The 13,317-nt window shown below is 53.9% G+C and overlaps 1 protein-coding gene and 1 long non-coding RNA gene across 5 annotated transcripts in view; one reads left to right on the forward strand and one right to left on the reverse strand.

Annotated features, from left to right (window-relative positions):
• Positions 1-1,124: 1,124 nt before the first annotated feature.
• On the reverse strand, positions 1,125-5,092 carry LOC142054251 (uncharacterized). The gene is made up of 3 exons (XR_012659468.1): positions 4,984-5,092; positions 4,012-4,169; positions 1,125-1,811 (listed from the first exon to the last, which is right to left on the reverse strand). It is a non-coding gene; the product is annotated as an uncharacterized LOC142054251 (long non-coding RNA).
• The window catches only part of GATA4 (GATA binding protein 4), a 32,086-nt gene continuing 22,925 nt past the window's right edge, over positions 4,157-13,317 (forward strand). For 2 of the 4 annotated variants that reach the window (XM_075086552.1, XM_075086553.1), the window contains exon 1: positions 4,460-6,110. In XM_075086552.1, coding sequence (XP_074942653.1) covers positions 5,585-6,110 — 526 coding nt within the window. In that variant the 5' untranslated portion in view covers positions 4,460-5,584. Of the gene's footprint in view, positions 6,111-13,317 lie in introns of all 4 variants that reach the window. The other 2 variants (XM_075086550.1, XM_075086551.1) reach the window with 2 other exon arrangements.

A 13,317-nucleotide genomic window follows, 5' to 3' on the forward strand; every position in this document is an offset into this window, starting at 1 on the left:
GGGTGGGGGGGTGTCCCGCTGGTGTGTTCCCCCCCGTAGGCTTGGCTGCCCACAGCCTCCTGTGGGGTTTCCTTGGGCCGGGACGTCCCGACACGTGTCTGTGGACAGGGGCACAAGGTGGTCCCGGAGCACTAGGCTAAGGGGGGAGGGGGGGCACCGAGGGGTGGGGAGCCGGGATCAGTCCCCCGGAGGGAGGAGGACTGCTTCATCCCTTCCCCCAGCAGCGCTCCTCCAGGGTTTGATGCTCCGGGGTCGTCCCCTTGCTCCGGGAGGAGCGGCATCTCCCCCCCCCCCCCCGCCCCATCCCCAAACCCCCCCAAAGGCGGCCGGGGAAGGCGGGGGGAGGTGGGGGGAGGAAGGGGTGCTCCCCCCCGGTGCCGCCCCGGGACGTCTCCAGGTTTGCAGCACCCCCTGGTCCTGCCTCGCTGCCCCCCAAAAACAGGGGGTTTCCAAGGGGTCTCCTCCCCCGGCTTGGACCCCCCCGCTCCCACCTCCCAGATCGCACCGGCTGCTCTAATGTAAACCAGAGCCGTGCAGACCCTGCCGGCTGCACCTCCATACCCCCTACACCTATAGATACACCTATAGATACACACCGCCCGCAGATGCCACCCAGCCGAGGGCACTGGTATTTTCGGAGATTTTTTTTCTTCTTTCCAAAACCCCCAAAAATAGCCCAGCTGCAGGCCCCCGCTGCCCCGGGATGGCCCCCGGACAAACACACACCCCTCCCCAAACCCCTTCCCGGCCGGCAAACAAGGCACGGAATAATTAAAATAGTATTTTTTTTAAAAAAAAAGGTTCTCACACACACCCCCCGCACCCTTGGTACCGCAGCCGCCGCCTGCTTTTATGCCTTTTGCTCTCCTAAAACCCCACTTGCCCGCCGCTTCCCCCCATCCCCTTTTTCTTTTTCGTAATTTAAAAAAAAAAATCAACTTTCACACGGTCCCACGGAGAAATTTTTAAATCCGCTTCTTTCCCCCTCTCCCTCCCCTCACCCCCAGTTCCTATGGGATATTTTTTTTTCGTTGTTCGCTGCCACTCGCGGGTGCGTCTATCGAGTTTTAACTCGAAAATCGCAGCGGAATTCACTTCGATGCGCGGAAAAAGGAAAGAAAACCCAGCATCGTATGGACTTATTTCCTCCCTGGGGGAGAAAAGGGGGCTGGAAAGGAGAGTGGAAAGGCCGAGGTTTGTTCCGCCGGGTTATTTTCAGCCAGATTTCGTTTAACCGCGGCGGACAAAAAATAGGCTCCGAGTGGAGAGCAGGGATTTTTTTTCTTCTCCTTGCCCTCTGTATCCCATCCTCTGCTGTTTTTTCGGGATAAAAACTTGTCCGAAATCCATCCTCACCCTCCCGGCTGTTGGTTTTGCAGCAAGCTGGGGCTTGGCTCAGCTTTTTCGGGGTGCGGACCCCCCCTCCCCCCAGCGACGCGATGCTCGGTGCTAAGGACCGGTATTTCCCCGCTGAAAGAGGCTGGATCCGGCCATGCACAAGCAAAACCGACCGCGGGATTATTTTTCGGAGGGAGGGGCTGTTTTTCTGGAAAAGGAAAACCCAAGGCAGGTCCTTGAAGTCTTGAAGTCGTCTCTGCTCCTGCTGAAACTGCTTGGGGGGTTAATTGGTTTTAATTGGATTTTTGCTTTTTTTTTTTTTTTTTTTTAAATAAAGAAAGCGCCGATATTCAGTAGGAATTCACCGAAGTTTCAGCAAAACGTCGCTTTGGTAGAAAAAAAAATCGCCACAGATTTTGCAAGGAGTGGAGAGGGAGGTGCGTGTCCGAAGCCCAGCACATCTGGATACGCAGCTGCTTTGGGAGAAGGAATAAAAATAAAAAATAAAAAGACATCGATATATTTTATTCTCCATTTTTTCTCTGCAAGCCGATAGCGCTATGTTCTTAAGCTTATTTATATATATACACATATATATTGTATATATACGTATGTATACAGCGTGGTAGAAATTACACCGTATTTAGGTATGGGAGTACATACACGTCTATATGTAACACCCGTTCCCGTGAGCGTCCAACATGCATCAAGTCCCACCTACATGCGGTGGTTGTATCGGTATGTATATAACTACCTACTTAGCAATAAATACAGGTTTCTCCCCGTGTGCTTAAAGCACAAATACCTGCACCGCACGCAGCCGCACCGTTGCCGGTATTTCTCCGTGCCGTATTTATGCGCCTGTAATTGTATTTCTATACGTCCCTATAAGCGCCTTCATGCCTGTATTTATGGGGTTTGCCAGGATTTAGCTTTTAGCCGGGGTTTTAGCCTCTGCCACAGGCATCCCCGCCGGGCTGGAGCCCTCTTTTTGGGGGGGGGGGGGTGTCAGGGTCCCTATGTCCCCCCCACCCCACCGCGGGTGCCCCGGAGTAACGGGGGGTGCTGCGGGAGGCTCCGGGGTGGAGGATAGGGGGACCCCGCGTCCCCCAGGACCCACTCCCGGCCCTGGGGAACCCCCAACCTCTCCCTTCGCCTCCTGCACCCCCCTTTAATAAATCAACACTCTCTCCCCCCCCTTTTTTCCCCCCCTTCTCCCCCTGCCTCTTTCATACGGAGATTTTTAATGTCCTCCGAGATTTTTTTCTTTCCGAGTCCCAAAAGGGCCGGCCTCCCCCTACCCCCACCCCGGCCGGGTAGGACCCCCAAATTTCCAAGGGGATCCCCGAAGCCGGGGTGTAGGAAATATTAAAGGCGCCATTCCTGGGGAGCAGGACTTTGGGAACCCCCCGGCGGCTCTCGCAGGACGAGAGGCTGGAAATGGGCGAAATGCTCCCCCGGGAGGGGGAGGGGGGGTGAGGGGGCTCAGTCCCCCCTCCGTGGGCTCTGTGCCCGGTGGGATCCCACTTTGCAGAGGGGTGAACCCAGCCCTGGGCTCTCCCTTTAGACCCGGTGGCCGCTGCAGCGCACGGGGAGGTGGCGGGGGGCAAGGGATGGGTGTCCAGTTTAGGGTGGGGGGGCACCCCCAAACAGGCTGGGGTGAAGGGGAGAGCGGCTGCAGCCTCTTCACTCTGCTTGGACCATGACGGATTTGGGGCAGGATCTTGGACAAACCCCCCCCCCCCCCCCCCCGTGCAATACCCCCACGGAAGAGGGGGTTGCCTCCAAAGGGATTGGGGAGCTGGGGGGGGCGGGGGGTGTCGCGTATGTGTCCTCCCCCCCAACAAATACCCCTTCTTATTTCTGGGAGCCGGGCGCGGGTGTCGCTGTGGGTGCGTGGGGAGGTGCGGAGCAGGGCTGGACTTTGCCTGCAGCGTGGGCCGGCCGTGCGGCCGTGCCTGGGGTGGTGGTTTGATTTTATTATTTTATTCCTTTTTTTTTTTTCCTTGAACGGCAATGAAACCTGGCGCCCGGCTAATGGTGCAACAGATACCAGCCACCCTCCCCTTACCCCTCCACCTTCCTCCCATCACCGCCCATTTCCACGTGACGTGGGCAAACCAGTCAGTGAGTGGGACTGGGGATTCTGGCCATACTGGGGAGCCAAGCGGGGGGGGGGGGCAGAGAGAGCCCCGCTGCCCCTAACTCCCGCCTGCAAAGCAGGAGCCAGGCATTTAGCCCTCTGCCTTCCCCGCAGCGAGGGGGTGTCCTGCCCCCCCCTCCACCCCTTGCCCCCCCCAGCACCGAAGGTGGGTAGCGCTTCTCTGTCCCCTCGCTCCTCTTCCTCGCTGTCACGCCGGGACCCCGGCGAGCCCCTTCCCACGGGCCTACCCTGAAATCTTCCTCCTATTGTCTCCTTGGGCTTGAAAACAGACTCGATTTTGCTTTTTGGGGGTGTCGAGTATTTTATTTTTACTATTTTTAAGGCAGGAGGGGAATTCACTCCTTTACCCCCACCCATGGATCCTGCTCCTCCTTGGAGAATCCCATGGAAACGCTCCATCCTAGGCCGGTTACACACACACGCACCAGCCGCTCCTCCGTCCCCTGGGTTTTGGGGGGAAGCAGAGCTCCCTTAAAACCCCCTTCTTCCCGGCTCGCTTCCATCCTTACCCCTTTCTGACGCTGCCTCCGGCTTCTCCCCCTTTCCTCGGCCGCCTGCCGGTCTCCCGCTGTCCTCCCGGGTATCAGTCCTTATCTCCGGGTTATCTCTTCTGCTGCTAAATTCAGCCCAGCGGAGGGGTTCAGCCTGGGGAATCTGCTGGTTAAATCTAAATCAGTCCCAAGAGTTATTTCTCCGGCCATAATTCGCCCCCCTACCCCCCATCCAGCCTTTCTCCGGGTGTGAGATGGTTTTCTAGGATCCCTCCATGATCTGCAGAGAAAACAGCGTCTCAGAGCATTTCACCCCGCTCCCAGACCCTCCGTGGGAAGGGTATTTCACCCTGACCCCCGCCTCCACAAGTGGCTTTTTGGGGTCTCGGCATCGCAAGCCACACGCAAGGCCACGACGGCATCGCACGACGGCCTGTGCCGCGCCCGAAATCCACCCCCTCCACCCCAACCCACCCCCCGCCACCCACCCAAAGGAGCGCAAATCACAAACCAAACCCCCACGGGAAAAAGCACCCACCGTGCCCACCCAGCCCTGAGAAACGCCTCTCCATCCCGACCCACGGCGTTCCCGGTCCCCAGTGGGTCAGCCTGCTGTACTTCCAGCTTCCCCCACCCCCCCACGCGGGAAAAGCGGGGAGACGTGTGTGTGGGGGGGGAGATGGATTAAAAACACCCGGGAAGGGGAGTTGTGTGGGTGCTGCCACTTGCGAGTGGGGCTGGGTAGCGCTGATGGGGGGATGCGGCGGTAATTTCCCCCCCCCCCTCCCTTTTTAAGCACCCCCCACTCCACCCGTGGCCGGCGTTTTGGGGGGGCTGCAGACACACGTGAGGCGGGCGCAGGGTGGGAGGGTCGAGCCAGCCCCCCTCCTCCTCCTTTCCCCACCGTCTGCCTAATTTAATTCCCCCCCCCCCAGCACACATCAAACGCCGGCCTCGGAGGCCATTAACAACTTAAAGCACCGATCGTACCTGCGGGACAAAGGTTTTTGCTCCAGGTCCTTGGAGAGAGCATCGCTGTCTCTCACCTTCCCGGCTGTGTACCCCCCCTTTGACACCCCCCTCCCCGCCCCCCGGGACTGCTCTAACCTCCTTATCTCCCGCCCGGCCGCATCTCCCCCTGCCTCCCCCGGGGGAGTTGTTGGACGGGGCGGGGGGGGGGGGGTTTGAAGAAAGGCGGGGAGGAGACTGACCGAGGGTTTTAAGCAGCCCAACCCCATCGGGGGGTGGGGGGGGGGGGCGGGAGGTGATGGATGGAACCCGGTGGGAGAAGCTAAATCCAGGCGGGAGCTAAATCTCTCCTCCGGAGGGACCTGGACTTCTTGCTTTGGGTCTCGAAGCGGCGGCCGGACCTGCTGAAGGTGCGGAAGGTGGGAGGTGGGGAAGGGGGGGGTGGAGGAAAATTGCATCACTGGTGGTGTTTTGGTTTTGGCTGGAAGGCTGTACCCACGCGAGACCGCTCCGGCCACCGCTCACTGCAGGGGAAAGTGGAGCCTGGGGTTCTTCACCCGCTCCTCATCGCTCCGGATTGTGACCGGGGACCTGGCTGGGGTTTGGGGGGGCCCATCGCGAGATGTACCAGAGTTTAGCCATGGCAGCTAACCCCGGTCCTCCGGCGTACGAGGGGGCAGGTGGCTTCATGCACAGCACGGCCGCAGCATCCCCCGTCTACGTGCCCACCACGAGGGTCACCTCCATGCTCCCCAGCCTGCCGTACCTCCAGAGCAGCGGCTCTTCCCAGCAAGGCAGCCCCGTCTCCAGCCACTCCATCTGGACTCAACCCGGAGCCGAAAGCGCCGCTTACAACCCTGGATCTTCTCACCCGCCCGTGTCACCTCGCTTCTCCTTCTCCACCAGCACCCCCATCCCCGCCACCTCTTCCCGGGAAGCCGCGGCGGCTTACAGCAGCTCCTTGAACCTTTCTGCTAACGGGAGGGAGCAATACGGCAGGGGTTTCGGCAGCTCCTACTCCAGCCCTTACCCAGCGTATATGAGCCCCGAAATGGCCACGTCTTGGACTTCTTCACCCTTTGACAGCCCCATGCTGCACAACCTGCAGAGCCGAGGGACGCCCGCAGCCGCCCGGCACACCAACATAGGTGAGCGCAGCCGGGGTTGGGATGGGAGAGGGAGGGTTTCACCCCACCGCCCCCCCCCCCCCGCCCCCCAAATTTTGGCATTCGCACCCCTCTTTGGGTAGGGCGAGGAGGCGGGAGGGCAGGAGGGAGAAATACGGCGTATTTGGGATGTCGCTGCCGGAGCTGCGTCTCTGGCTGCAAAACGTGGGGGTCCCGGCCGTGCTGTGGTTGCCCCCCTGCACACGCACCTTCTCTACAAAAACGTCATTTCAAAACAGCCTCAAGGATCACAATTTCAGAAAAATAAATATAATTTAGGGTAGGCCTGGAGTGGCAAGAAACGACGTGCCGAGCTCCCGCGCAAGGGCCTGCTGGCTCCACAAACAGCTCCGTGGGGACTCGGGGGCTGCCATGGGGAGGGCTGCGGTGTGCAGGACCGTGGGCGTGCAGGCAGCCCCTTCCCGAGCTTGGTTTAGGTGTAACATGGGGAAATTTGTTTGGAAAATGGGGAAAATGAAAATCTGGCCTGCGAATCCCAGATCTTCCCTTTACGCAGTTTTATGTTACGTCCTTTTTTTAGTATTTTGAGAGGTCGGTTAGGCTAGAAAAGGGGAAGGCGAAGGGAAATTTGGTGCCGATGGGGGAGAAGGAGAAAAAGAAATGCCTTTACATTTATTACCATGCTTTTTGGGGGACTCGCGGGCACATCTGAATGACCCAGCTCTGGGCGAGATGGTGTCTCCATGTCCCAGAAAATCTCAGCCCTGATCTCTTGTGCCAATCCTGACCTCGGAGCCTTTCATTTCATTAAGGGCCCCTGGGTTGTATGACCAGAAATCGGCCTGAATGGCTTAAAATATTGCTTTTATATTTTTGTGTGGCAGAAGCGGGAGAAAGGGGGAGAGAAGCGCGGGGCACGTCTCTCCGTCGCAGTTTCATAAACCCTTTTTCCCTCCCCGCCTTCTCTCCATGAAGGTATTTCTGTCGGCTTCGGGGTCTGGGTTAACAAAGAAAATGTCTCGAATTTGTCTGCGGATACATTTTAAGATTGCGTTCTTTAACCTGAATTTTGGAGGGTAAACTTTCCATCGTGTCTAGCAAGATTTGCTTCATCTTTAGCAGTTTTGGAAGACATTAAAGAAAGGAAAGTTGGGTGTCGGTGAAGGCTTGGCCTTGCCAATGCCTTTTGCTTTCCTTTGGGAGTTACAAAGCTGCCTAAAATGGGGAACTGATTATCTTTAAGGGTAAAGTTTTGGCCAACCAGGCAATGTTTTTGGGGAGCCCTGAGAAGGTGGAAAGTATGGGGAAAAAGCAGGAGGAATCAAATAATCAAATAATACTTGAATATTATCAACAAGGACGTATGCGCATTTGTATTGCAGTACCGTGTCGCCATCTCTTCCTCTGCAAAAACATCACCTTTTTGCAGTGGTCTAAAGGGCTCTTGGTAACAAAAAGAACTTAAAATCAAAATTATGCAGATGAAGAATTGAAATCGTAGAAATACCCGGCAGCTCCTACGGTGCCCGAGATTGAGCATGGTGATTTGGGGGTTTCAAGCCCTACGTTAAGCAGCGGTTTGCGTTGCAGGTCTCGCAGCCGGCACTTTGGTGGCAAAAAGGGGTTTTTACCCAGGCTTTTAAATAGCACTGGGAAGGGGGGATGCCTTGAGCCAGTCCGGAAAACATTAGCGGTCGCTAACAGAGGAGGAAGGAGCCGGGACCCCTTTTCATTGCCAGGTCTTGATTCGGGTGCTGGATTCACGGTATCGCCTCCGGCATCGCCGAGGGCAGGGTGGCAGAAACCGGAGGATTTATTAGTGTGGGTCTAATTATGCCCCTGCCTGGAATGTGGAAAAAGCACTCGGGTTTTAAATAAAAAGTGCTTGGTTTTTGGTTAAAAAAAACCCAAACCAAACCTGCCTGAAAGCTGGTCAATTTTAAATTCAGGATTAAAATGGATTCTTGGGAAGGCAGCTCTCCTGGCAAGTAGTTTAAGGTCCAGACCTGCCCCTTTCTCCCTTCTCCCTGAGTCGGGACGCGGCCGCTGCCGGGTTGCTCCCAGCCGGGCCCTTCTCAACGCCGGGGCGATGCTTTGCACAGGCTGTGGGTGTCGAGGGGGTTGTGTGAAGCACGTAAAGGCTGGCTGGTGGTTCCTGACTGGGGAGAAGGGTTTGGTTTTTTTATGAGCAAGGGTGAAAAGCCCTGTTGGGCTGAAAAATCAAAGGCATTGAAAGATTCAGTAGGAGTGAAACACCATCGTGGATTGCACCCGTCACAGACCTCCTGTAATAACCCATCGGAGTCTGGCTCAGCACCTGAGCGGTCCCTGGCATGGTGAAATCCTTCCTTTGCCTTTCCTTAGGGCTAAAGATATTTTTATTCCCTGCACATCGAGGAATCCTGTGCTGGAAGCAAAATCCCTCACGCAAGGCTATATTAAACCAAGTGATTTTTGCAGCGCTTTCATTTCCCTCCAGTGATTTTGCTTCCTGGAGAACCGTCACCTTGGGATAGTGTTAATTGCAGAGCACCCCTGGGATCATTAGAATATTAAGTATTATAATTTTTTAATAATGAAGATCATGTCTGTGCAGGTGTAGCTGAATATGCAGACATAGACATGCAGTCTGTGCAATTGGGCACGGCACTTCTCCCCCGCTGTAAAGCAATGCACTGGGGAAAGAAGTTTAGTGAAAATGTGTTCAAATAAAATGTCACTAAAAGAAATAAAGATCATCACGTTTGTCCCTGATAAGAGGAATTTTGGCCTGGGTTAAAATATGCCAATGCAGCTCTGTGGTATAAAGGGCTGGGAAGGATGGGGGCATAAATCACATGGGCCTATTTGAAAAACTTTCCCTGGTGTGAGTTCAAAATGCCAAATTTGGGCTTTTCAGTGTAAGTTTGGCGAATGATTTCATTACCCTGAAGGGCAGGATCAGACCCTGCGGCCGAGGCCGTGAACTTGCCTCCAGGCATTGCCTGGGATGGGGTTACAGTGAATTCCCGACTTAATGAGGCATGAAAAGGACCCGCTGCACAGTCCCCTTTCAGGAGACTTCCCTGCCAGAGCCAAAAACTGCTTGAAATCTGTCCCAGAATTAGCAGCTCTCCCCGTCCCCCTTGGCCTGGCCGAGGGGAGTGGGGATCGAGGGCGGCACAGGAGCCCGAGCGCATCCAGCCCGCCGCCGCTTGCTGCCTCCTGGATGTTTCCAGACTGGGGTTGGAAGGCCAGATCCTGGTTTGCCGTCCTCACCCCCTGTAATTTTGCTTTTCACAAAAAAAAAGAAAAGCAGGGTTTTTCTTTTGCTGTGGCATCGAGGAGGTTTGATGGGTTGGGAGTAAATCCGGGCGAGGGAGCGTGGGCATTTCTGATGGGTGCTTTGCATTCTGTTTTGACTTAAGTTGAAATCAGGGTTCCTCAAACAGGCACTGTTTGAACACAGCAGCAGCTTCTGGGAAGATCAAAGCCTGGAGCAGACGAGGGGTTGGAAAATGTCTTCTCTGTTGCTGGTGGGGGAGAGATTGTGAACCAGATCTTAAGTTTTCCCATAGGGATGCTAAGAGATTTGCCCCGTAGCATCCCCGGGGCCGGCATTTCCAGTGACTCATCGGCATTTGTTACAATCCTTTGCCCTACAAGCAGCCCCTGACCTTCCCCACCCACCTAAGGACAAGGTGGCTGCTCCCCGTGGGGCAGCGGGCCATGGGGGGAGCCCAGCATCTCTGCTCTCCCTGCCCTTGGAGCGATGGGAGCGTAGGAGCCAGGGATGGGACCCAAGGACGTGCCTGCATTTTGCACGGGACGCTACATCCCGCTTTGCATTTCTCACCTCGGCTCCGCGGCGGGGAAGGTTGGCCCAGGGCTTTGTTCCCCCCCATGGGTTTCAAGCCGCCTTCTGCTCTCCCGCCTAATTTAATTGTCACTGGTTAGTCTGGGATTTGGGATGGAACGCACACAATTAGGTGATACAAGATCGAACTCAAACACACAACTGGTTTTTACCCCCCCAAAGACCCCAGGCAGCGTATTTTAAATTATAAATAAAGCAACAATAATAATAATAAAAGTTATGGTGATTAATAATAATCACCATCGCGGGCACTATATCACCCCTATTAATAATACAGTTCCTTCCTTCATTGAAAACTGTACTTTATTACCGAATACAAATGCATATGTGTTGCATAGAACAGCCGTGGTGTGGTATATAATACATTATAAATGCTTGTGAATTTTTGTAAAGCAGTAAAATTTAAGGCAGCGGATAGCGGCCCTGAATCTCCAACTTTATTAAGCCAGGATTAATTATTTTTCTCCTCCACACACCCACTCACGTGTGTGCCTTTGTCCCTGTAAAAATAACAGTGATTTTTTTTTTAAGAGACAGCCTCTGTTTTGCTCTTTCTTTATTTCCATCATTTTTTGGGGAAAGAGGCGAAATCCTTGGAAAGAGATGAGGGTTTATTTGGTGTTTCCCAAAGCAAACTGAACCCGATTCTGCTGCCTCCGTGTTTCTCTGATGATGGAGAAATCTTGCCTCAGCCGGCAGAGAAGGGCTCCCCAGGGCTGGTTATCCCAATCGCAGCTGGGTATGTTGAACTGACAAACTATTTTGCTCCCAGTAGCTGTAAAATTAAGGATGCCTCAAAAAAATCCCACCAACCAAGCACCAACCAGCAAATAAAATCCCAAATGGGGTAAAAAAAAGCAGCAGCACAGTGAGATGAGCAAGTTTTGTGCCCGGAGGGCAGCAGCCGGTTGCTCCTGGGGAGGGTGTGTGTCCAGGGCTGTTAAAATAAAGGTGGGAAAATGCGATTTTAAGGAAAATGCAATTTCAAAAACCCTGATAGTACAGCCCCAAAACCTACAGAGACCTTGTTTCTCATCGGCACAGGGCTCTGGGCTGAAATTTTTGCTCCTCGAACCCCACAGAGCTTTGCACATGTAGGAAAAAAGGGGGTGCAAATATAATATATCTCCTTTGGGAGGTTTTGTTCCCAAATTCCCTGCTCCGCATGCCAACCCGGTGTGTCCTTCCCTCCCTACAATCTCCTTACTGAAAAGGAGGTGCAGAAATGGGGTATTCGAGGATCTCCCCCTGCTCGGCGACGCTCCGGGGAGGGGGGGGCACAAGGCAGGGGAATGTGGGGGGAGGCACTGAACATCTCCGGTCCTTCCAACCTTTCGCAACCCTACTACAAAAAGACTTCACAAAGCGTCTGCCTCCCATTTGGGGCTCACCGCTGCCTGCAAAACCAAGCGGGGATCTGTGTCGAGAGCTCAAATCGTGGGCTTAAAGCGGCTGGTTTTGCTCCTGCTGGGAGGGCAGAGGCAGAAATGCAGATTTTTTTGCTGAGGCAGCCGTGCCGGCCCCGTGTTACGGGGACTTGTGATCCCCGAATAACGCAATTATGCTGCCAAAACCCTTCAGCCGTAATGGCAAGGTTGGGTTGTTACGGGTGCAGCTTGCTTTGGCGGGGAGGGGGATGCGTGTAATTATGCCTGGAGGATTGCAGAAAAGGAGATTGGGAATGCCAAATATTCACCTTGTTGATGGATCCCGAATTCATGCTGCTGTCTGGCAGGAAGGTGTAAATACGCCTTTGGTGGGCAAGTGAGAAATGCTGCTTAAATAACCGAGGAAATATGTGAGAACATGCTTTTACCTCCAAAATTAACCTGAATTATAAGAGCAAATTTCATTATAATGTTGGACTGAGTTTTTTTTTTATTTTGGTGGCGGGGAAGAAAAAACCCCTGTGGGTCCCCTTTGTGGGGCAAAAACCTTGCAGCTGGCTACAATAACGTCCAGCATTACGGCAAATTATTAAAATCTCTCTGGCCTTTACAAGTCTTCCCCACATCATCGGTCACGGTGACCGGTCCAAGCTGTAAATACATCTGTAATGACAAATTAAACCCAATTATCTGCCGTGCCTGAGCAGTGAGGTCTTTATACATGGGTGCTTACACGTGCGTGACAGCGCTTGAAAATAATTCGATCATCATCACTGCCTTCGCAGCGGCTGGTACAAGTGGCATTCAAGGCTCTTTTGAGAAGCCCCATGTTTCTGCCGCGCCGAGCGATGCCGTCGGAAGCTCTCAAATGGCAGAAATGGGGGTTTTTTTTGATCCCTTGCAATTTTCCAGAAGGTCACTTGCTGCAGGGTACGCGCGAGTGTGCAGCATTCCCCGTGCTGTTGCACCCTTTTAAACACTCGGGGCACTCGGTGCTGATTTCTTTTTGAATAGGATAAGCTGGGTTTTCTCATCCCAATAAAAACAGCGCAGGCGGGCAGGCGCTGGGTCTGCTAGGAGAGAAGATCTGGGCAGAGATTTCTGAAGCTGGACATAGATCTGACACTGCCATCAAGGCTGAAACATTTCAGCTTTTGGGTTTTGGCAAGGGCTGGGTTTTAAAGCCAAGTTTGGGGCAGCGTCAACTGTAAGTGATAAAATATTGCGTTTCTTTTCCAAAAAGCGCCCGGTGATTTTTTTTTTTCTCAGTTATTTGCTGGTACTGAGGGTTTTTTGCTTAATTAGGTGGACACCTAACTGTAGGATGCCCCCTTGGCCTGGGGAGGGGGCAAAGTTGGGTCCTTCCCATGTCCTTCTGCTGTTTTCTCTGTCTTTCTGAGAACAATCCTGCTGTTTCACCCAAGCAAGGACTGCAGGATCAGGCCCTCGCCATGAAGCAGATTCAGTACGGGCTGTGAAAAAAAAAACCCACCCAAACAAAAAAAAACCCACCTTGCCTGCGCAGAGCCGAAACCGTCCCTGTTCTAAAGCAACGGGAGGCTTGCCAGGAGCCGGTGCAGGATCAGGCCCTCGCAAGAACCTTCCATGGGGAAGAAACGCAGCTCGACGCAAAATATTTGGAAACCTACAGGTTTTCTCGGGGAGGTGAAGCCCATCGCACAGGAAAGCTCCCCAAAATCCAGCGGGATGTTTCGTTTTCCTTTCCGGAAAGTGGCCACTTGGTTTATGTGTTGCAGCATGAAGGGGTTTGTGGTCGGTTTTATTTTTTTTTAAATTATTTTTTTAGTGACCTGTAAAGCTGGTGAGCCCCTTATCGGAGCCAGCTGGGCTCGAACAGCTCACGCCAGCCTTGGGAGAGACTCAGAAATTCATTTTGTTTGTGAAAGAGGAAAAAAAAATAATTCATGGAAAGTTAAGGGAAAGTAAGTTTTCCATTAGAGGTGGGGTGAGGGCAGCCGGATGA

The sequence above is a fragment of the Phalacrocorax aristotelis genome, chromosome 3 (assembly GCF_949628215.1).
Source record: "Phalacrocorax aristotelis chromosome 3, bGulAri2.1, whole genome shotgun sequence".
Taxonomy (NCBI): Eukaryota; Metazoa; Chordata; class Aves; order Suliformes; family Phalacrocoracidae; genus Phalacrocorax; species Phalacrocorax aristotelis.